The sequence below is a fragment of the Podarcis pityusensis genome, assembly GCF_964106645.2.
Source record: "Podarcis pityusensis genome assembly, chromosome: 6".
NCBI classification, from domain to species: Eukaryota; Metazoa; Chordata; class Lepidosauria; order Squamata; family Lacertidae; genus Podarcis; species Podarcis pityusensis.
Window position 1 is genome coordinate 95527147 of NC_138030.1, and position 22191 is coordinate 95549337.

At 41.8% G+C, this 22191-nt stretch overlaps 1 protein-coding gene across 2 annotated transcripts; it reads right to left on the bottom strand.

Moving 5' to 3' along the window:
- Nucleotides 1–309: 309 nt before the first annotated feature.
- On the bottom strand, nt 310–22013 carry ZBTB37 (zinc finger and BTB domain containing 37). Of its 2 annotated transcripts, none has more exons than XM_081012208.1 (4): nt 21910–22013; nt 18490–19440; nt 16282–16381; nt 310–11868 (listed from the first exon to the last, which is right to left on the bottom strand). In XM_081012208.1, the coding sequence occupies exons 1-4, from the start codon at nt 21996–21998 to the stop codon at nt 11380–11382; spliced, it is 1629 nt and encodes a 542-aa protein (XP_080868334.1). In that variant the 5' UTR covers nt 21999–22013; the 3' UTR covers nt 310–11379. The 2 variants fall into 2 exon arrangements, with proteins under 2 accessions (XP_080868334.1, XP_080868335.1); XM_081012209.1 differs by lacking the exon at nt 21910–22013 and adding an exon at nt 20766–21885.
- Nucleotides 22014–22191: the final 178 nt, after the last annotated feature.

A 22191-nucleotide genomic window follows, 5' to 3' on the forward strand; every position in this document is an offset into this window, starting at 1 on the left:
CTAATGTCATGCTCCTGTTCTGATTAAACATCGTAACAACTAAATGAAAAGCAGACAACGACCAATATCTCTCTCTATAACACTAGTGCAGCCAGTTAAGTAGTGAATGAATCTTATAGTCTATGGGGCACCTACATATTCAAAGCTGCACGTTAATTTAGAAGGCCAAACTAAATTAGGAAATCACAGTAGGTTAAATAAATTAGTATGCACACACATTGCAGCAGATTTTAAAAGCTTGCTATAGCTGCAACTGTGATATTTCAATGAGGTCACCAGTGAAACTGCACGATAAATGTCCTCTTTTATTGGTTTTCGCATCAACGCCAACACTCTTTAAGTTAAAAGGTAAGGGTTAGCTAAGGACTTACTGCCATAAAGGAAGAAAGAATCAAAGTGTGCTTGATTTCACTGCTGCCTAAAGGTGGGCGGTAACATCTTTGTCCCTTGGGGGGACATGCCCCTCCATTGTTCTGCTTCCCTGTAAGAGGGGGCCAGGACAGGTTATGATGAGGTCCGCATGTTCTGTGCAAGAAAATTGCACTGCACTGATGAAGCAGGCAGGGCATTGCCAGACATGAGACAATTATGCAAGTTAAATAAATAAATACACAAATAAATACTAAAGAAATGGCAGAATTGCTTGCCAAGTGGTGTCCCATCTCTCCCCATTGTGCATGATACAATGAAGTTAAACTACTAAAGAAGGGCTCAGGGAATTACGCTGGAATTTGCTACTGGGGGCTGTGCTGAAGAGGCCCCTTTTGGGAACTGTTTATACCAACAGCTCAAGGAAGCCCTGGAAGAGAAAAAATGAAGAGGTGCAGGGAAATATGTCTTGAGACAATGGCTAAAACAAACACCATTAGATGTACTGCGAGATAAGTAAGGTTCAACTCCATTTTTGCAATTCTGGCAACATCTACAGGAGATAAAACAACCGATTTAAGAAACCTTCAGCCAACAGTTAAATCTGAGCATGAAAACTTCACAAAGCCATTGCATAGTAGTTTCAAAATACATCAGTGTTTTTTCCCCAAATAGCACTACTGATATGAGTTGGCAAGCTCTGGAACTTGCCAGCAAATATGTGACCTTGGCTGTCTGACGAAAGACGGTGGAAGATCCAGCGTGGATGCCAGGAACATACTAAAAGCTCAGCACTTCATGGCACTTGGGTGACTTGAAGCATCCAAAGGAACACACATCTCAACCTCTGACTATTCCTCAAGGTCCCAGAAGAAGAATATTGAAGACACAGTCCATAGGACTTTCACCTCTCCGTTCCACATATGCCCGTGCCTCAAAACAGAATAAAAATGTAATTTCAAATGCTACTAGTGCTTTAAACACCTTGTTCTAAAGTTGTAAAAACAACAATGTACATTATGCATTTTTCTCCAGGAGCACCATGAAGCAGAAAGTAGTTCTGTTCAGGGAACAAAACCTGAAGGGAACATGCAAGCTGCCTTAATCAGAATCACATTCACCGTACCGTCTGCACCTATTTGCCTCAGCTCTCCAGGATTTCTATCCCAGCCCTGCCTGGAAATGCTGGGAATCTGGGACCTTCTGCCTTCAAGACAGATGCTTGACTCTCATGTTCTTCCACAGCACAGGATTCTCCGGCAAATTGGAATAATATTGAAGAACGAAGTCATGGCAGGCCTATGGAACTATGGAACAGAATCCTCTATAAACATAAGCGAGAAGGAAAAATGGAGATGGGCACAAATCTATTCAAATTATGTCAAATGGTCTGAGAAGCCCATTAAAGCATTACACAAAAACCAACAAGGCAGGAAGGAGTGCCACGTCCTTATGGAGCAGGGGTCTGCCTTACACAGCAACATCTTAAGCAGGTCTTAACCAGGGTCTAGAATCCACTGATAAATGCAGCAAGGGAAATGGAACAATAACCTTCCTTCCCCCTGCATCTGTAGCAGCTCAAATGGCTATGTCCGATCATCTTCCCACCCTGAAACTGTGTTTCATCAATTGTCCATCTGGAAGAAGCAGCTACAGCTAAGGCAGGGGACAAACATTTGGTTTACAACACCTGTGGTACGCTACACCCATTACAAACTGGCGTTCTGTAGGAACATTCCCACTGCAGAAGGCAGCTGCAATGGGAATGGGGGAAGCTCTGGAGAGGATGCAAAAGTGAGAACTAATATGTAGTTACGACATGTTTATCCTGACCTTCCCCCAGGGAGTCAGGGCAGTGGAGATGGGTCTTTCCTCAACCTCTCCTAACAACCTTATGAGGTAGGTAGGTTATGCTGAGAGAGTGTCTGGCCCAAGAGTCACCCTGAGAACTTCACAGCTGAGTGGTGTGACACCACACTGGCAATGGGAGGGCAGGCTGTGGGTGCTGAGGCCCACATTCACACAAAGCGGTCTTCGGGGAAACAAAACTTCTCCTCACCTGCATGGACAGAGACAGATCATGCTCTTGGAATCTACCACTATTTGCTATCCTCTTGAACACAGAAACATCCATTTCCATGTGACATAGCAACTGCTGGGAAATAACATCAATCTCTGAATTGATCATGGCAATTATCCATGTGCCTGAGCAGGCAGTGAAATGATTATAGTACACAAAGTATGATCCTATTATTTTACTTGCTGCATCAAACTGCTGAAATGGAGCTTAAAGATCAGACTTCATATGGACTGATTGTCAAAAGGTGCGCCTCAACAGAAATCTTATTTCCTGTAATTTCAGGCTGTTTCTGCTTTTAATTTTTGCAGATTTAGGATGCTTTCCAGAATTTGTTGCATAAGCACATAAGCACTTTAAGTAGATGGCAAATACTTCCGCAACCCCACACATGTAGAATCCCAGCTGGAATATGGTACATGGCAAAGAATCTGGCTACTCCTATAGAATCATCTCTGCCCTGCTTTTTCTGGCAGGGCGGGGGTGGGAGAGAAGGAGGAATGTATATTTCTTGTTCCCATGGTTGTGACACGCTACTGCATGAACCTTGGCCTTGTAAGTGCTTCTTCCATCACGAACATACAAAACTCATAGAACGCAGTGATGTGCACTTGAGTACCCTGGAGAAAATGAGAGGATAGTTCTACCAATAGCTATTAACCAGGATAGCTAAGCAGAGGCCATATACCAGTACAAGACGCTGAGGTCAAACAGCAGGGAATGGCACTTCCCTTCTGCCTGTAAAAGCTGGACCAGTTGGACTTTTGGTCTGATCCAGCTAGGCGCTTTTTATATTCTTATTCAGGAAAAAGTGCTAGCAGAGCCCACCAAGAGTCCCACCATTTCAAGAAGAGGAGCTTGTTTGCTTGTGTGTCCTTCCACCACTGTGACTTCCAGTTACATTCTCACTCTGACCTCTGCCCAGCCCTCTTCACCCATCCCTCTTTTATCCATATTTTTCTTGCCAACTTGCTTCTTGTCCCCAAATTATAATTTTTTCAAACAAATTCAAAGATCAGTTCAGAGCAAACAGAAAATGTATGTAAAATAAAATTTACATCTATCATATATTTTATTCCAAGCACAGGTCACATTTGAATGGTACAGGAGGTTTCTGTTTTCCTGTTTAGGAACAAAATAAAATTATGCTGCATATAACCTTTAGTGATCTTTAATATCCAAGGCCAATGTTTTTTCTTCACTACCAATATAACATGTTTGACAAATTTTCTTAACTGTGCTTTTATTTTAAAGAGCTAATCATATTCAAAATGAAAGCATAATGTTAAATAATGTACATAATTTAGTCTAATTTGCATAAAGTCATTTATTAGCATAAGTTTATAGGTGCAAGATTTCATTTTCTCAAGTGCAAACATACCAACTAGTCCCAACTATATTACTGATTTTCCTCTAACAGACTCATGATTCAGATATCTGATCCATAGCAGGTCCCTGAACTGCGTAACACTGATTCAACTATGTAGATATGACATTATCTCCCGGGAGTTATGCCGTAGCCACAATATGTAATATAAGAAACAATTTTCAAATAGACTAGATTTTAACCCAGGAATATTAAAGCAACTAGTTCCAGCCATTTTTTCAATAAAAGAATCCACAGTCTACCAAGTCACATACCAATCTGGAAGATTAATGGTTCCCTATTAATGGTACCCAATCAAACTTCGGGTCTTTCTATCCTTCCCAGCTATGACTCCAAAGCTTTTAAATTCCACTTAAACTAACTTGGTTTGTTTCTTTAATTGAATCAAACAGCTAAATTTTGTTCAACATGCATAGCTGGTACAATCTGGTACAATCTTGTGCCAAATCACGGACAGTATTTTTTTTTTTAAAGAGTGAGGAAGTTTTGCCTGGCCAGAACATAGAACCTGTTTGAATCTGGCAGATTCTGGGTTGTTGCTGTTTTTGACTGGGCATAGCAGTTCCATTGGTGTTATACTGAAACAGAGAATCTGCTCATAAAAAAAACCCCCACTAACAAGACAAATAATGTTTAAAAACTTAAAATTCTTGGCAATAATTATCTTTAAAATGTGTGCATACTACAAGTTCCTATTTGACAAAGAAGTCTGTGTTATTGAAAAACCCACACACTTGTCAATACTTTTGCTCTTTTCCTGCCATTATTAAGGCTCACACAGGGTTTTTGGTATGCACACTGAGCTCTGCGCCAGCAAAGGCAGCTCTGTTCCCCAGAAAGTTCCATATGCAAAGAAAGAAGGGTTCCCAACTGTTTTAGATAGCATTTTCCAATATCAAAGGAATAAAGTTACCCCTGCTCATGTTGAAAGCTGGCCTAAGCACCCCTCATTCCTCAGGAAGAACATAGCAACAACCAGGGCATCTTGCTATAAATAGAGACAGTTCTGCTGGCTGGCTTTTTATTTCATTTTCTGCTCCACAGTGCTACTTGCCTGTACCAGCTGCTTAAAGCCAAAGCAGGTAACTTAGAAATGCTGCTCAGATGTGGGCAGGGTTATTGCCTAGGAAAGAGATGTGGAATCTGTGGCCCACAATATGATATTGGTCTCCATCAGCCCCAGTCAGCCTAGCCAGTTATCAGGGACCATGGGAACTGCAGTCCAACAATACCTGGAATACACCTGGCTGGCTACCAGCTTATTAAGGAGAGAGATTGAAAGTCACACGCAAAGCCAACAGATGTGTTCTGTATTTCTAACACACATCAGCAAAGCTCTGTTTTGCCCCCATGTATAGTCAGTGGGGCTCCGTTGCCATTTCCAACCCAGAAACAGAGTGCAGAGTAAACCAGCTCCATGGACAGCCAACACAGCCTGGTGCTTTAATCCCCAGGTTAGAGACTGCTGCAAACAGCCATTCACTCTGCCGGACATGACTTTGAACAGCCAAGAAAGGCAGAGCAGCCTGGCGCAGTGATTGACTCCGTCCACTCAGTTAACTGACTCTACATCTGTTCACCAACAATTGCTAGTTGCCGTCAGTGAACAAGCAAGCAGCAAATTGCACAACTGTTCTACACAATCCCTACCTCTCTTTTAACAAACTCTAGCATTTATTTAAAAGTAGAATTTACACAATTGCTCCACCTTCATGAGGAATTTATTTTACCATGTTTCCATTTCATGGTAATAACTGGAAGCTTGAAGCATCGAACACTGGACTAATATCCCGAATGGTCTGTAACTGCCACAGAAAGATATAATTGATCCTAACCACCTTTGTTTCTGTGGGGTAACTTGGAATATTTTAAAATTCATATTTAACAGGCATCGCCCTGTATATACTTGCTGTTTTAAGGATGTGTGCACACAAAGGGGGGATTAATCTGGATTAAGACCATTTTTTCAATAAATCTTCAAGCCACTTTATGACAACACACAGAGAGGCACTGAAGTATAAACCCACCGTCACCTCTAAGGTATGCTGTGAAAAATGCATCTGACACTCCAAAGAAGTAAAGTACACAATCCAAAGGTGCTTTAAGAAACGAAAATGGGCACGTATTTCCACTAGAAATTGCAGGAAAATTCTGACTGCTGGGAAAGTGCCAGTTATTTCAGTTTGTCTCATCTGATCAAACTCAGGGTTGTATCCAATGCTCAGGAAGCAGACCCCTCTTGCACAATGGGGTGTTCCCTTCCTCTCCTCCCACTGTGCCCGCCCCCCCAGATTCTGAGAGCGCATGGGGGGCTGCAGGGGAGAAGAGAGGAAGGGAAAGTTCAGCTCTGCAAGTTGAAATCTTTTGAGCTAGCGGAACTGGAATGCCGGAGACCACCATCGCAATCCAATCCCATATACGCTTAATCAGCAACCTCAACTAAGTTCAGTGATGCTTACTCAAAGGTAAGGACATAGAATTATAATCTACATTTCATATCATTGTTCTCAACTATACACATATTTGTTTCCCATTTCAGAAGTGATATGGTTCAGAATTACATCAAAGTCACTCTATTGCTTTTGGCAAGACAAAGACATAGCAGCACGCTCAGGGAGATAACTGCAATGTTTCACATTCTGAAGTTTATTATTACTTTATTTTTACTGTTTTGCAAGCACAGAGCTATGAAATTGATCTTTCCCCTCTAGAGACAACTGCCAAGGCAAGCAATCAAGTTTTCTTGGCCTTTTCTGGAACAGAAGTGGGGGAAACTGGCCGAATCCAGGTAATATTAGTTTTTACTAAGTCCCATGGAAAAGAATGAGACACATTATTCACTATAACTAAATTCTACCTGGATGTGGGCCATTAATTAATGAGGTATGAAGATATGAAAGGGTTTCACTTCACTTCTCCTTTGAATCACAGTTGAAATCCGTTTCGCAAGGCTAAAAACATGTAGCTGCACCAAACAGAAAAGCAGATTGCCAGCTCATCTGCATTTTATAATCCAAACAAAGCCTACATTTGCCTTCTCTGTGGCTGAGATCACAGTATAGTCATCCCTTAGTCTTCCTAAGGGCACTGTGCCTGACTAGGCTAATGCTACTGATGGCATAGGTCATTAGCAGAGTCAAGGCTGAGGTTATAGTAGTGAGCTTGGTAACTCTTGTGCTGTAGAAGCAATTGTTCTGCAGTAGAAAAGGTTGTTAAAGGGTTAGTATTGGCACATGGTTTTCTTTCAGTTATACGTAAGCCTACCACTGACATTTGCTACTTTCTTTTGAAAATCACTAGTAACACACAGGAATGAATATTGCTACACAAAGCATGAAGATGTGTTTGGGCAACAAAACCAGCCTTGCAAATGAGCCCACAAAATGTGTTATGCACCCACCAGCCCACACATACATGTGTTAGGGCTGTATCCAACTAAACTTTACTCAGAGTAAACCAACATAAAATAATGGGCCTAAGTTACTCATGTCTTTTAATTTCAATGGGTCTAGTCTGAGTAGGTCTAACACTGGCTACAACCCTTGGTCATTTGCAGTCTAGAAAGAAAAAGAACCAACTTCAGGAAAAAAAGAACTGACTCAGGTCTCAGGTTCTGAATTCAGGGTATCCAGGGGAAAGGATAAAGTTGCAGGGTAGAGACAAGGAAGTGGGCAGGCTATTTTCTGTATGGCTTGAAGAGATTTTGTTATTTGCTCTGACCACCCTCATATCCAACAGACTCTACCCTGAGCCACCAAGCAAAGCCAAATTCTTATCCTAACTGGCTGGGAACCATCCTCTTTAGTCACCAATTGGCTCTGTCCTCTGGTCTGCCAGCCACCTGCCCTTCCATCTCAGGTTCTGAACCTCGGACAACAAGGCTGATTAAAGCACCTGCCATTTTTTATACTCAGTAACGAATCGAGGCCAGCTCCATGCTTGAGGGAACTCTTAGTAAAGATGCTTTCCAGTGGGACCTTCCCTTACCTGGCCACGGTGGCAGCTGTAGGTCTGGATCAGTACCAGATGACACAATGCCCCAGAGCAACTCTACATTAGGGCCCTGTGAGAAATTTACATGACAGCTCCCAGACTCAGCCACTCTTTTAAAGGGTGGCTGGGTTCCAAAGCACACCTCGGATTGGGCCCTGCTAGGGCTTGGCAGCTGCTCAAGGAGGGCATGTACTTTTGTCAGGCCTGACTGGAATAATGCAATCACAGCTGTTTGAATACATTCAAGTAATGTGTATGTTTTATTTGGATGTACAATTTAAATGCATTTTTTCCTGCAGGATTTCTGTTTCTTTTCATTCTCATTTATTCTGCCACACATCAAGAAAAAGAAGGTGACACACAGATAAAAGTGTACTATCAAGATCCTCTAGAATACTGGAAGAACTGCTCCTTCCTCTAGCTCCAAAATTATTAATGGAAACCACAAACAGGAATCTCTCTCTCTTAGAATCAGGGCTAGAAACTTGCTCTTTGAATAACAAAAATCTCAGGATTTTTTGGCAACGATTAAATTTTGCTAAGAGAGTATCTGAAAGCCAAACAGGTCTAGATCCCCCAAGTCCTTTGTACACATGTGCACACACAAAATTATGATCCCTGGTTCTATTCCTTACAGTTGCTGTTTGGACATAATGCTAAATTGTGGTCTAGCGTTACAAGAATGAAATACAGAAAGCCTTGCGCTCCCATACTTCCTTCTCCCTCTCCTCCTTCAATGCAGCTAAAAGAAAACTAGAAGGTTCCGTTTTAGATAACCTGACCTTTTTCATAGCATCTAAAGTTTAAATTGTGATTAATCTTAACCATAGTTCACTGAAGCAATACAACGTCATGGACTATGGTTTGAAGTCAGCCTGTATGAACAAATCATAGTTAAGATTCATCAGTTTGTGTTCAGACAACAGGTCAACTTCCAAGCTAATCTGAAACAGAACAACTTGTGAACTCATTGTGGCTGCATCAAAAGATGGGTGGGAGAGAATGTGGGAACTCAAGGCTTATGCAGACTTTAACTCATAATACCAAATGAAGATGTAGTGTTACATCTAAATGAGGTCAAGAACTATAGCTACAAGCAGTAAACCTCCCTTCAGTGAGATCTGGGCAAGAATATTGGCTCCTTCGCATGCAATTAGAAATGATTAATTTCTACAGTGGCAAGTTAAAAAAACACCTTTCACAAGCTTTATTTTTCTTCTACAACTAAGCCTAGGCTAAAATGTAAGAAGTGCTTATTGACTCTGGCCAGGCTAAATAGAGAGGAGTCTTACCAGCAAGCAGAGAATTGTTGCATGATGAACCTGGATTTCTTGGCTGCTCCTCAGTTCACAGTATCAGTACAGTTACAACTTGTTCAAGAAACTCACAGCTCCATGAATACCACATTCAATATTCCACTTCAACTCTTCGCCACCTAAACTTGGATGGATTTTGCTGCAATTCTGCTTTTGAAAAAATTCTTCTGTATAGCTATCACCTACACCATCACCAGCTCAGCAGATAAACTTCCCCATTATAACTATATATAACATATGTGTAGATAAATAAATGTATGCCTTACAGTTTGGTAATATTTTTAAAGTTCTATTTTTAAATGCTTAAAATCTTTGTATAAGTAACTAGAAATATTTTCCAATGCTCTTGAGTGTAATTTTACTCTTTTTGGTAAATTTGAAAGCTATAACTAAAGCAGCATATATATTTGTATCTCTCTATTACCCTCCCTGCTTCAGTCCAAATGAGAGAGTGTATGTGTGTGAGTTTGGGAGGGTCTCATCCAACTCTTTAAAGCTTTTATGAGTTGACCTTTATTGGTGGTTTCCTGTCTTCTGACCACAAAGAGAAATTCATTCTACTCCCCCCCTTACAGAGAAGTGCACCCTTGGTGCTGTGAGGTGGGGAATAGAAGGAATTTCTCAGTTAACACCAAACAATGAAAAGGAGGGGGGGGGGTTAAACAAGTTTTCTGCTTTCATTCATTCTTTCAACCAAAACATGAATTAAGAAAATATCCTCATTTTTACAAGAAGGCCAATTATTAGTACAAAGCACATGCTTGTTTACCACAAGGCCATCTCTCCCTTCCCATTATGATAGCATGATTTCTCCCCTCCCCATTTTGATACCTTCCCCAATTAGCTTGCTTTTTCATCTTATCAGCTATTTTCTTGAGATCCACATCATCTGCTTGGCATGATACCAGCTTTTTTTTTGTACATCAATACAACGCAACCCTAAAGCAGAGCTTGAACTGCTGCTTATTTTGCAAGTCTCAAACAAAAGTTCAAGAGATTTGCCCTCCCATGCCTGCATCCTTACACTAACAAGCAATATACTAGGAAACATGAGGCAAGTGCATATTTGCTGGGTTTGGCAGCGGCACTGTTATCTTCCCAGTAAACTCATGTGAAAAATACTACAAAGGCTCAAGGAAGAGCTATCACTGCTTGTAGAAAACTGGAAAGTGAGCTTTCTGAATTATTACTAATGCATATTTTTTTGCATTTTTAATATAAAAATACCAAATAGAGAACCATTCTTAGACAGTCAACCCATAATCCCCTCCAATGGAATTTGATTATTTTGATATACAAATATTGCTGTTATATAAGAAGGGAGGCAAAAGATGACCTTTGAGGCAAAGCCGCTATTTAAACAATTATTCATGACAGGAAACCTCATCCTACCTTTTCAGTCTTTGCAGAGCCCAGAAATTGAGCAAGAATTGCAAAGTGTTCTGCATTATCCACATTTCACAACTGAAAATATCTCCCACCAAACATGGCAGAGCTTCACAGCTACTACCGTCTTTTTCGGTAGCTTACTTAATTAAATATTGTGTCACCTCTAAAATACTGATCAAAAGAGACTTGCCTCATCACAAACAGGCAAGACCACACACCTAGAATGGGCAAGCCAAGACACAAAACAGAAAGCCCTTAAGTAATGGGTCAATTTTAAAAAGACACGCCAAAATAAAATGAGATAAAATACACTCAGACAAGTTAGGTTCTACCAGGACAACCATTCTTCTCAAAAATAATTACCTGGAAGATTATTTTGTGAGGGGGAGGGGGAAAGAGAGAGGGATAACTAATTATTGTCCCCATTACTTCTTCAGTGGCACAACTACTGTGATGAATAGAGATACTGGTGCTCTGCACTCACCACAGCTAGACCTCTACAGCCCACAGGACCACAGGGTCTGATGCCAAGAAAATGAAAAAGCTGTCATTCCTTGATCACTACTGGATATTTTTTTTAAAAAAAGCTTCTCCCCATCCAAAAAAAAGCTGTCAATCCCTGAATCGGAGGTTAGTTGACCCAGTTTTTGTCTCGTCCCCTCAAAAGGAGATGAGGAAAAGGAGGTGAGCTTTTAGCACTTTGTTTTCATATCATTTCTATTTTGGCAACATCTTGGGAGCTTCTTTGTCCAGCGGCGACATTGCACAAATGAGAACTCAAGCTCACCGTCTCAAGGGGATTTGCTCACGGACTGAGAGGATCCCTCTCACCCATTTTGCATTCCTCTTCAGTCTGGCCCAGTGGTGGACACAGATCCCTGGGCTGTCTCCCCCGCCATATTGGCTTCTTCCCGAAGAGGCGATTCCTCCTCCGCCTGCCCTCTTGACGTAACTGTGGTCTCTGGGGAGATGCTGTGCGGACCCTCCAGAGGCATGCAGCCAGGATGATTCTTACGAAAGTGCTGGTTGAGGATGGCCTGGAAGGGGAAACTCTTCCCGCAGACATGGCAGTGAAAGGGTTTGTTTCCTGTGTGTTTGCGGATATGGTACTCCAACTGATCCTTGCGAGTATACTTTTTGCCGCACATACGGCAAACAAAGGGTGTGATGCCCATGTGGAGCCGCATGTGCCGGTCCAGGCTACCCTTCTGATTGAAGGATTTGGCGCAATAGATGCAAGTGAGACGTGGGTTGTAGCGAAACCACCTCTCAGATACTTCCTGTTCACGGAGATATTCAACATAGCCACTCACTCCAACTATAGCAGACTCCTCCACCTAGAGGGAAATATTACAGACAAGCAGTAAAGATAATGAGCTAGTTTGTATGTGGGAAGAGGGTCGTTTTTCTCTTCTGAAGAGATGGCTGTAAGTTTCTTTGGATCTAAAGTTTCTCTGGACCTAAAGATAACAAGAGTGCTTGTGTGGTGTGGGGGCTACAGTGTGGAGCTTAAAACTAGGAAAACCCATGTTCAAATTCCCTCTCAGGGCCAAAATACATACGACTCGGGCAAGTACAGCTGTGTCTTCACCTGCCCGCCCCATTACTATCTATTTACTTAATGAGATTGATATGCACTGCTTAGTTAAAATATTTAGGTGGTTTACACAAAACAGTATAAAGCGTTAATTAAAAATAGCTATAAGAACAGCTATAAGAACAATCAATATATAGATAAAATCAACAGATTTAAAAAATAAATGTATATCATTTGTTCCTTTCTTATCTCTCAAACCCTCGTTATTTGCAGAGATAACAAATCTTTTTATCGAAGGCAACAATGGGGTTATGGAAGAGATAAGTTGTTCCCATTCTTAGACCATCTACATTTTGTTCATGAGCAGAAAAATAAGCAAATTCAGGCTGGAAGTCAAAAGAGCTGTACAGAATGATGGATCTATATGAACAAGGCCTAAGTCCCCCTTGGACTGCAGCAACACACTCTACATGGGGCTACCTTTGAAGGTGACTTGGAAACTACAATTAATTCTGAATGTAGCTGCCAGACTGCTGACTAGGAGTGGCCGCCAGGACTATATAACACTGGTCCTAAAAGACCTACATTGGCTCCCAATACATTTCTAAGCACAATTCGATGGTGTTGGTGTTGACCTTTAAAGCCTTTAACACAGTGATGGCCAAACTTGGCCCGCCACCTGTTTTGGGACTACAACTCCCATCATCCCTAGCTAACAGGACCAGTGGTCAGGGATGACGGGAACTGTAGTCCCAAAACAGCTGGAGGGCCAAGTTTGGCCATCACTGCCTTAATGGCTTCAGCTCTGTATACCTGAAGGAGTGTCTCTGCTCCCATTGTTCAGCCTGGACATTGAGGTCTAGCTTTGAGGGCCTTCTGGTGGCACCCTCATTGTGAGCAGTGAAGTTAAAGGGAACCAGGCAGAGGGCCTTCTTGGTAGTGGTGCCATCCCTGTGGATGCCCTCTCATCAGATGTTAAAAAAGATAAAGAACCACACAAGTTTTAGAAGACATCTGAAGGCAGCCCTGTATAGGGAAGTTTTAATGTTTTTTGTTGTTTTTTTGTTTTATTATGCTTTTATATTTGTTGGAAGCAGCCCAGAGTGGCTGGGGCAACCCAGTCAGTTGGGAGGGGTATAACAACAACGAACAACAACAATAACAACAACAAACAACATTACCACACTATTTGGAAAACCTCTAACAATGTGAAGGCATCATGGGAAGGGGGCCTTGGGACTGTAATTCCACAAGAAAGGTGGAATGATATGTGGAATAACTAACCAACAGGAGTCTGTGTTAGTATACCACTGGCATTTGACTCTGGGAAAAATGCATTACATAAACAACACTCTGTCACTAATGTGTTGGAGGGGATGTGTAACACCAACATTCTGTCTTCTACCTATGGTTGCAAAACTACAAACAGAAGTTCTTCCACAGGACTCCCGCTGATGAGGTTTGCCAGCTGAATCCAGATTTATATTAATATATTTTACGCATAAGTAGATGCAGCTGCAATAATGGCATTCATTTCTTCCATTGTTTATTCCATCTCCATTTTATTCCTATTTTATAGCTGTCTTCTTCTGTAATTTTCTAGAATGCAGTTCTGCTCATTTCTTGTAAAGTGTCATATTCATGGATAGTGCTATACAAACGGAAACTCAATAAAATGTAGTGTTCATCATTTCTTTGCTTTATGAGTCTACTCAGCACACTTTTTACTTTTAGTGCAGGATTCCTTCTCTGATTCCCCTTTATTCTTTTTTATATAATATTTTTTTTATAAAGTTTTATAAAGTGTTCTGTTTTACAATTTCAAATAAACATTTTATAAACTTTAAAATATCCAATGACTTCCCTTCTTCTCTTTCTATGGTTCATTTTACATATCACACATTCCTGCATATTTTACTATAACCATTCAAATTAGTTTTTCACTTTTACATCCATCAAAAATTATTTACTCTGTTGAATTTATCTTAATGCTGCCAGTGTTTTCAGCTGTATACAATTATTTTCCATATATTCAATAAATGTTTTCCAGTCTTCTTTAAACATATGTTCTTGCTCTCTTATTCTATATGTTAAATCTGCAAGTTGTGCATATTCTGTCAACTTAAGTTGTCAATCCTCTTTAGTTAGGACCTCACTCACTTTCCATTTTGGGGCTAACCAAACACGGGCTGCAGTTTTTGCACACATAAATAACCTTTTCTGACATCTGGGAATTTCAGTCTGGGTTATACCCAACAGAAAGGACTCTGGTTTTTTTGGGAAAGTAATTTCGAACTTTTTTTTACATGTTCGCTGCATGTGGAGGAAGGTTCCCTCCACACTTTACACTTCCAACACTTATCTGAATCTGTTTTATAAATCTAAGCCAACCTACTCAGAGTTAAGTACCATCTATGAATCATTTTCAAATAATTCTCTTTCAATGAATAGCATGCTGTAAATTTCAGGTCACTTTGCCAGAATTTCTCCCAGAGTTTAAGATCTATATTGTGTCCTATATCTATTGCCCAGTGTGTCATTGAAGCTTTAACTAGCTCGTCTTTTGTTTCAAATTCATAGACATTTTAGACAACAGTTTATCCTTATTTTGCAAGAGTTCTTTTTCAAATTGTGAGCTTCGGTCAAAAAATAAACTATTTCTATCTGATTTAAACATATAATGTAGCTGGTGATATTGCAACCAATCCATAACTTGACTCCTTAGGTTTCCATTGGTTTCAGCTTGGATCCCCTCCCCCATAAAATCCAGCAGTTCCATGTAAGTCACCCATTGTCTGTCCATATTAACTCTCTTAATTGAGATTGCTTTGATGGTGTTTTGCTTTCTAGCAGATTTTTATACTTCTCCCAAACTCTATACAGATTCTTCCTAAGAATGTGGTTCATAAAACTCTTATAGATTTTAGCCTTCCCATACCAGAGACATGCATGCCAGCCAAATTTTAAATCCTAACCCTCTAAATCTAAGATGTCTGCATTGTCCAATACAATCCATTTTTTTAGCCAACACAAACAAGCTGCCTCATAATACATTTGAAAGTCTAGCAGGGCAAAGCCTCCTTTTTCTTTTATATCTATCATAATTTTATGTTTAATTCTTGGCTTTCCCCCCTGCCAGAGATATCTTCTTTCCATTATTTGAAGCATCTTAAATTATTTACAATTGGGATTTGATTGAAATAAAAACAGAATCTTAGGCAATAAATTCATTTTAATGGCTGAAATTCTACCTAACAGGGACAGTTCCATTCTCCTCCATATCTCCAACTCTTTCTTAACCCCTTTCCACAATTGAATATAATTATTTTCAAAAGGTTGTTCTAGTGTCAGCACCACATCATCAGCAAATGCCCTTAAGTTATAAACTCTACATCCTACCTCAATACTTCTAATTTCTGAAGCAATATTTCTAATGTGATAATAAACAACAGTGGAGGCAGGGGACAGCCTTGTCTCATTCTTTTTTCTATTTGGCATTTGTCTGAAAGAATATTATTTATTAATACATTTGCAGATTGATCAGTATAGATTGCTTTAATTCCTGCTACGAAAGAGTTACCTATTTTCATTTTCTCTAAAACCTGTATCATGAATGACCATGAAATATTATCGAAGGCTTTCTCCGCGTCTAGAAAGATTAACGCAGCCTGTTTTTCATTTCTTACTTCCAAATACTCTATTAAATTAATTACATTTCTTATATTCTCTTTCATTTGTTGGCCTGGTAAAACCCCGGCCTGGTCTCTGTGGACTGTCTCAGCCAGTGTCCTTTTCAATCTATTAGCTAAAATTGTAGCAAATTGTTTATAGTCACAGTTCAATAATGAAATAGGTCTGTAGTTCTTGGTCTTTGTTAAGTCACTGTTTTGTTTGGGGATCAAAGTAATGAATGCATCTTTCCATGAAACTGGAAACCTCTTTCCCTCCCCATTGTGTCATGTCTTTCAGACTATGCTTTCAAGAAGGGTGCTGTATGTCCATTCCCCAGCCCTCCACTACAGAGTGCCTGTCTATAGACAATCTATATCAGGAGTGGCCAAACTTGGCCCTCCAGATGTTTTGGGACTACAACTCCCATCATCCCTAGCTAACAGGACCAGTTGTAGTCCCAAAACAGCTGGAGGGCCAAGTTTGACCATGCCTGATCTATATGAATAACTGCAGCAGTAAAGCCCAAGTGAGGGATACCTACCTGGGAATTGGGTTGTTTGGGTTCATCCACCCGCCATGGAGATTCACTTTTTGACCTGTACCGCTCATTTACAGTAACCACACTACCAGAAGGGCTAAATCTGCAAATGGAAATAGAGATTAATGGATAGTTGGGCAATATTATGATACTTTGAACGAAGACATGGGAAGCATCAGAACTTCTGCTTGATAATATTAGTCAATCACATTAGGAGCGGGGCAGCTGGGACTGGACAAAATGTGAGATGTGTGTATGTGTACTAACGTTGATTTGGCAGCAATGAAATCTTTTAAGGCAGCCCAGCAACTTAGAGATGGACTGAGGAGCAGCTTAGCTTCCTGGGGAAAGGAAATTTGTTAGGGTGACTAAAGAGGATGAACAGTGTCACAGGCCTATTCATGCAGAAGTTCAGACAGTGGATCTGATTAGGCATATTTCCGTCCAAGCCAGAAATATTCCTCAAACTTCAATTTATGGAACATTTATAGACTGGGGAGTGTGCTTGCCATCAAGTGATGGCTGGTTGCACCTACCAAGTGATACCCAGCTTCCCCTAGAGTCTTTGTAAGGAGCAGCTGCCAAAAGAACTTTGAAGTGACATTAGCTTTATTATTGATCATGGTTATTGTATTACTGCATTTTTACAGCTTATTTTCTATAAACTGCTTTGAGCACATTTGTATTTGCAGAAAATGCATATAAGTAAATATAAATAAAATCACTACAACTATGAGTAAGCTTTTCACAACTCGTTGATGTACATTCTACCATTTATAAGCAGCAGCATTCCCATCTGTCAAAGAATTAAGAATAATTTAACTTGGCATTACAGTCATACCTTGGGTTGAAGTAGCTTCGGGATGAATATTTTCAGGTTGCACTCCACAGCGACCCGGAAGTAACGGAGCGCGTTACTTCCGGAATTCACCGCTTGTGCATGCGCAGACACTCAAAATGACGTCACGTGCATGCGCGGAAGTGGCTAAATGTGACCCGCGCACTCGCGTCTTACGTTTACTTCAGGATGCAAACGGGGCTCTGGAACGGATCCCATTCGTAACCAGAGGTATTACTGTACCTTTGTTTTACATACTGCTATGCCTGACGCATGAACCTGTGACCACCTCCTCAACAAGAAGAGCCAGAAATGCTCTCTCAGTACTAATATTTTTTTTTCAAGTAGCAACATTATACCAACAAAAAGGGTCAAATCAGTCATCCTGCTAAACCACAGTAAAGAAACTTCATTATGGAAAATTCACCATGAGGTCAGAATAGACAGACCATGTTTTGAAGATCATGGCTTGGTGTGATGACCACACGGTCATTGCTCTGCCTTCAGAGATCATTGTACCTAGAGATGGGAGAACTGGGAAAATGTAAAAAAGAAAGCAGGCAAGCAGCTTGAATCTGTTTGGAATGGACTGGGATGATGGCTGAAATGAACCAAAGAGGTGTTGTGTTCTCAGTGACTGATTCACAACTATGGAATTCCTCTCCCTTAGCGATCTATGCCAGCCCTGTGCAACCTTTTTGACTAGGATTAAGGGGGCCGAGGTTTTCAGCATATTTTATGTTTTGAAGCTGCTCAAGTGCGTTCTGGATGCAAGTGCTACAAAAATTACTGTTATCATCTCTTGAGCCTTCAGGGTGTGGCAGGCTATATACAAGTTAAATGGTAAAGTGGAATCAACCATTAGTTTAGATAAAATACAGTGAATAGATAAATAAATACCAGTGCTGGGCAGGCAGCTATGAGACTACTGAAAAACACAGTAAACTTGGTGTAGAAGATATGAAACTCATACCACGGAAACCACTTCTGAGAAAGGGTTAGTGATCTTGTGTATGTTAGGGACTTTTCTAGAAATGTCTGATATGAAGAAGATATGCCTTTCACAGCTTCTGATCCCCCCCACTCCCCTGCTACAAAAGCTGAGCAGATCTCTGCCTGGGGAAGATAAAGTCCCACTCTAGAGCTTATGTGAAATAATAGAATATTGACTGTCCAGATCACCATTTATGCACTTTCTGCTGTTAATCCTCTACAAACTGCAACTTTCATATGTCCTTTTAATCATGCCCCATCTTCTATGACTTTTTTAGACAGCAAGCTCTAGACAGTGAGAATCATGGTGCTTGTAGATTCTGCACAATGCCCAGAACACTCTTGGAAGCAAATCAGTTTTTAATAACAGAAAGTCTCACCTGTCAATCTCTGTGCTGGTTGGCCTGGCCACTTTTGCTCCTGATGAGCCTAATGTGTAACTTTCCTGTTCCATTGATCCATGGCCTGTGGTATCAATCACCATGGCAGTGACCTCCTCAGCACTGCTCCCATCTTCTCCAGATGGCTGGTTTTCTGTCCCCAGCCACTCCTCCAGGTTCTCCGTTTTGATTCGTACTGCTCCAAGAACTTTGACGTCATCGTCACCCTGCCCACCATGGTCTGCCACTCCCGTCTCCACATACCACTGACCTGCCCTATTAATCCTCAGTATGGGCTCCCTGCTCTCCACATCTGAGCTCTGCTCAATTATCTGAGGGCTTGTAGACTCCTCAGGAGGACTAAGTTCCCGAATGTCCAGCACAGTGCTGACCTGGCCCATGCGGCTTCCTTTCGGGGTGCTGTGGTGTGGACTCAGAGAGCGATTCAGAGATGGGGAAGCCCGGTGAGATTCTGGAGGCCGTTCTTGATGCTTTGCCCTGGTTTGGCTCAATTCTGCTTCAACGCCGGCTACGTTAATTTTGAAATGAATGCCCTCCAAGATCTGTGTGCACTTGTCTATAACATGTTGCATCTGCAGGAAACTAGCTGCAGTCAGGTAGCTTATGATATCAGCCAACTGGAGGCATATCCGGCCCGTGTAGCAAAAAGAGAGGAGTTGTTCAAAAACAGTGGGATTTTTGATGACAGAGATGGAAACCGTACTCATCTCGTTGAGCGACATGTGGTCCCGGAAGTAAGGTGAACTGGCAGCCAGTACTACTTTGTGTGCCCTGAATGCTTGGCCCTGCACATTGACTACAATGTCACATAGCCGGCCCTGCATGCGCAGCTGGTTGAGGTGGCTCAGGACAGAATTGCTGAAGTCAGGAATCTCCAGCTGAATGTTTCCACTTTTCTCCATGTCGGCTCCAGTTGCAGGTGGAGCAACCCTAACAACAACAAAATGGCACCACAGGAAGCATTAGAAAATATTTCTCTTTATGCCTGCTTCTCATACTACACAAGGAAGACAAGAGTGTCCATAAATAGTTCTCAGACAATGAATTTGCACACACTTTCAGATATGATTGTGTTTCGCAAGAGGATAAAATACAAGTTATTTTAAAGAACGTATTGCTCAAAATTAGTTGCTTACACAACCATATTTAGAGGGGTTGAGAAAAGCAGTCAAGGTTGGCCTCCATTGTACGTAACATTACACATAGTCTAAACTTTCTCCCTTGGGTATTCATCTTAATACCATAAAGAACAGCATCAGTTAACAATAAGAGAAGAAATAAGTGTTTTGAAGCCTTTTAAAAGTTGTAGCAATAAATGTTTGGGACCAATTTACAAAGTGCTCAAAGGGCAAATCATGAATTTGTGCACTATTTTTAGAGATACCAACACAGCTTTGGACTTCTGCCATTCTTTCTGTTGCTAAGAACAGATTTCTGATGGGAAGGTCATGGAGACCACAAAAAGCAACTATGGCAGAATGATTAGGAATAAACATCTTAACTACACAGAGGAATCAGCATACCAAGCTTTAGGACAGGCATGGTCAAACTTGGCCCTCCAGCTGCTTTGGGACTACAATTCCCATCATCCCTGACCACTAGTCCTGTTAGCTAGGGATGATGGGAGTTGTAGTCCCAAAACAGCTGGAGGGCCAAGTTTGACCATGCCTGCTTTAGGAACATCAGTGATCTGAAATCACACCCTGTGTTACAGCTGGGGTTTTCTGTACCTACCTAACTGGATAGATCTGCTGCCGCCTAAACTTATGAATGAAAACAGATGCTTCCTGAACCAGTATCCCAGAGAGTGGGGTGGGTTTGGGGTTCACTTCTAAGTGATGCAAAGATTTATAGATCTGGAAGCAGCTTGTGCTGATAGAGCATTGTGGGTATGACAGCAAGCACTAGACAATGGGCTGTAACAACGAGGCTAGGGGCTTTGAAAAGAACCCTTTCATTCATCTGCTGCTTTTGACAGGGTGCGCCATCTATCCTCCTGCTTTGTGATAACAGTACCCTACCACAACAGTATTGTGAATAAGTAGTACTATTTTTTTCAGACTGGGAACTCATCTTAAATTTTCAGGAGACCCACTTTTAGTCTACCGTATATGTTTGTTTTTTCCCCTTTTCTGTATATGGAGGTTAGAGGCAAAGATAGCTAGGCTGCTATACTGGGAGCAGGGTTATGAAAAGAAAATCTGCATCAATTTAAATTCCTTCTTCTATGCAATGATTAAACACAGAAAACACACCTTTTGAGGTGGGAGAGGTTGTGAAGCCATTCATATTGTACAGGGGTGTCCACTTCAGTTGAAGACCAATGAATCTGGCTGACGTGGGATACTCAAAAGGTGGTTAATTCTGAATGATGCCCAAACATAAGGGGCAGATATTATTTTGGATCCCATATCTTCTATAGTCTTTGTAACTGGGCCTTTAGACATTCATAATTTGAGGTGATAACAAACGCTTTAGCATTTCATTCTTCAGGGGGAGTACTCATTTGCTGTGTTTTAGTTTAATCTATCACTTCAATCACACTCCTTAAAGGCAAGGAATTTCCTTGACAGTTTCAGAGCATGCCTTGGATAAAAAACAAGTTTGGATAATGCTAATCTAGAGAGTCCACCTTAGGTAAATGACTGGACACCACTGCTCCAAAATACATTTAAGTGGGCACAAAAGTCAACATTATTTGCATACTCCCTGCACAGACTATCCCTTTCTTGTATGAACTAAGAAAACACAAGGGAAGCAATAGAAACAAGATACCCCAAATCATTAGAATGGAATAAAGTATAGTTGCCCAAGAGAAAAAACAACAACCTTTAATAGGATACAAAAGCTAGGAGATACATTCGCAACACGGTAGCAATGACAGTTTTAATGACGGTGGTCCTCTGCTTCTGCGTTCAGGCTTCACCCCTCCCGTTCCTTGTCCCAAATGCCCTCACCCACAGGAAGCGCAGCACCCTGGGCAGGACCTCTCAGCATGCCAAGGCCCTCAACACGCGAGAACATTACAAAGCAGCTAGGTAGAGACGAGGGGCAATTAAAAACAGTGAGTCGAGAGAGACCGAAATAAATGAAGATTGACATTCCTTCCCTGGTTGGAGGCGGTGGAATAAGGAAAAGAGGGTGGGGGTCGCACGACCTTTTAGGCAGAAGCAGTTCCAGGGAGGAGCAAGCTGAGTTGCTAAGAGACAGGGGAGGGCTACGAATTGGGGTCCGGCAGGGAGCCCCCTCATTCCGGGAGCAGGTTAGGCCATCCCGGGGGGGGGGCCTTCTGAGGGTCCACCTGAGAGGCCTGGGGGGGCGGGGGGAAGAAGAGAGAGGCTGCCGCTCTCCGGACCTCCTTCCCTTTCCCGAGGGGACCGAAATATACCGTCTACGTACCTCCAGGGGTGGGGGGCGGGGGGTGGGACGAGCCCGAACACCCTTCCGGAAGCGAAACCCCCCAGACGGGCAACGCCCCGGAAGAACATCCCCCTTTCCCCGACGTTGGCTCTGATTGACTAGCTTCCCTCCAGGCTTCTCGTCAGGCAGCCCCGCCCCGAGGCGCGCGCCCGCCATGGGGAGGGGGCCCGAGGGAGGCGTCTCGTGACCCCCAGCGTGCGCGCGATTGGTGGGGGGACTCGGGGAGGCGGGACCGAGTACTTTTCTTCTTCGCCCCCGGGG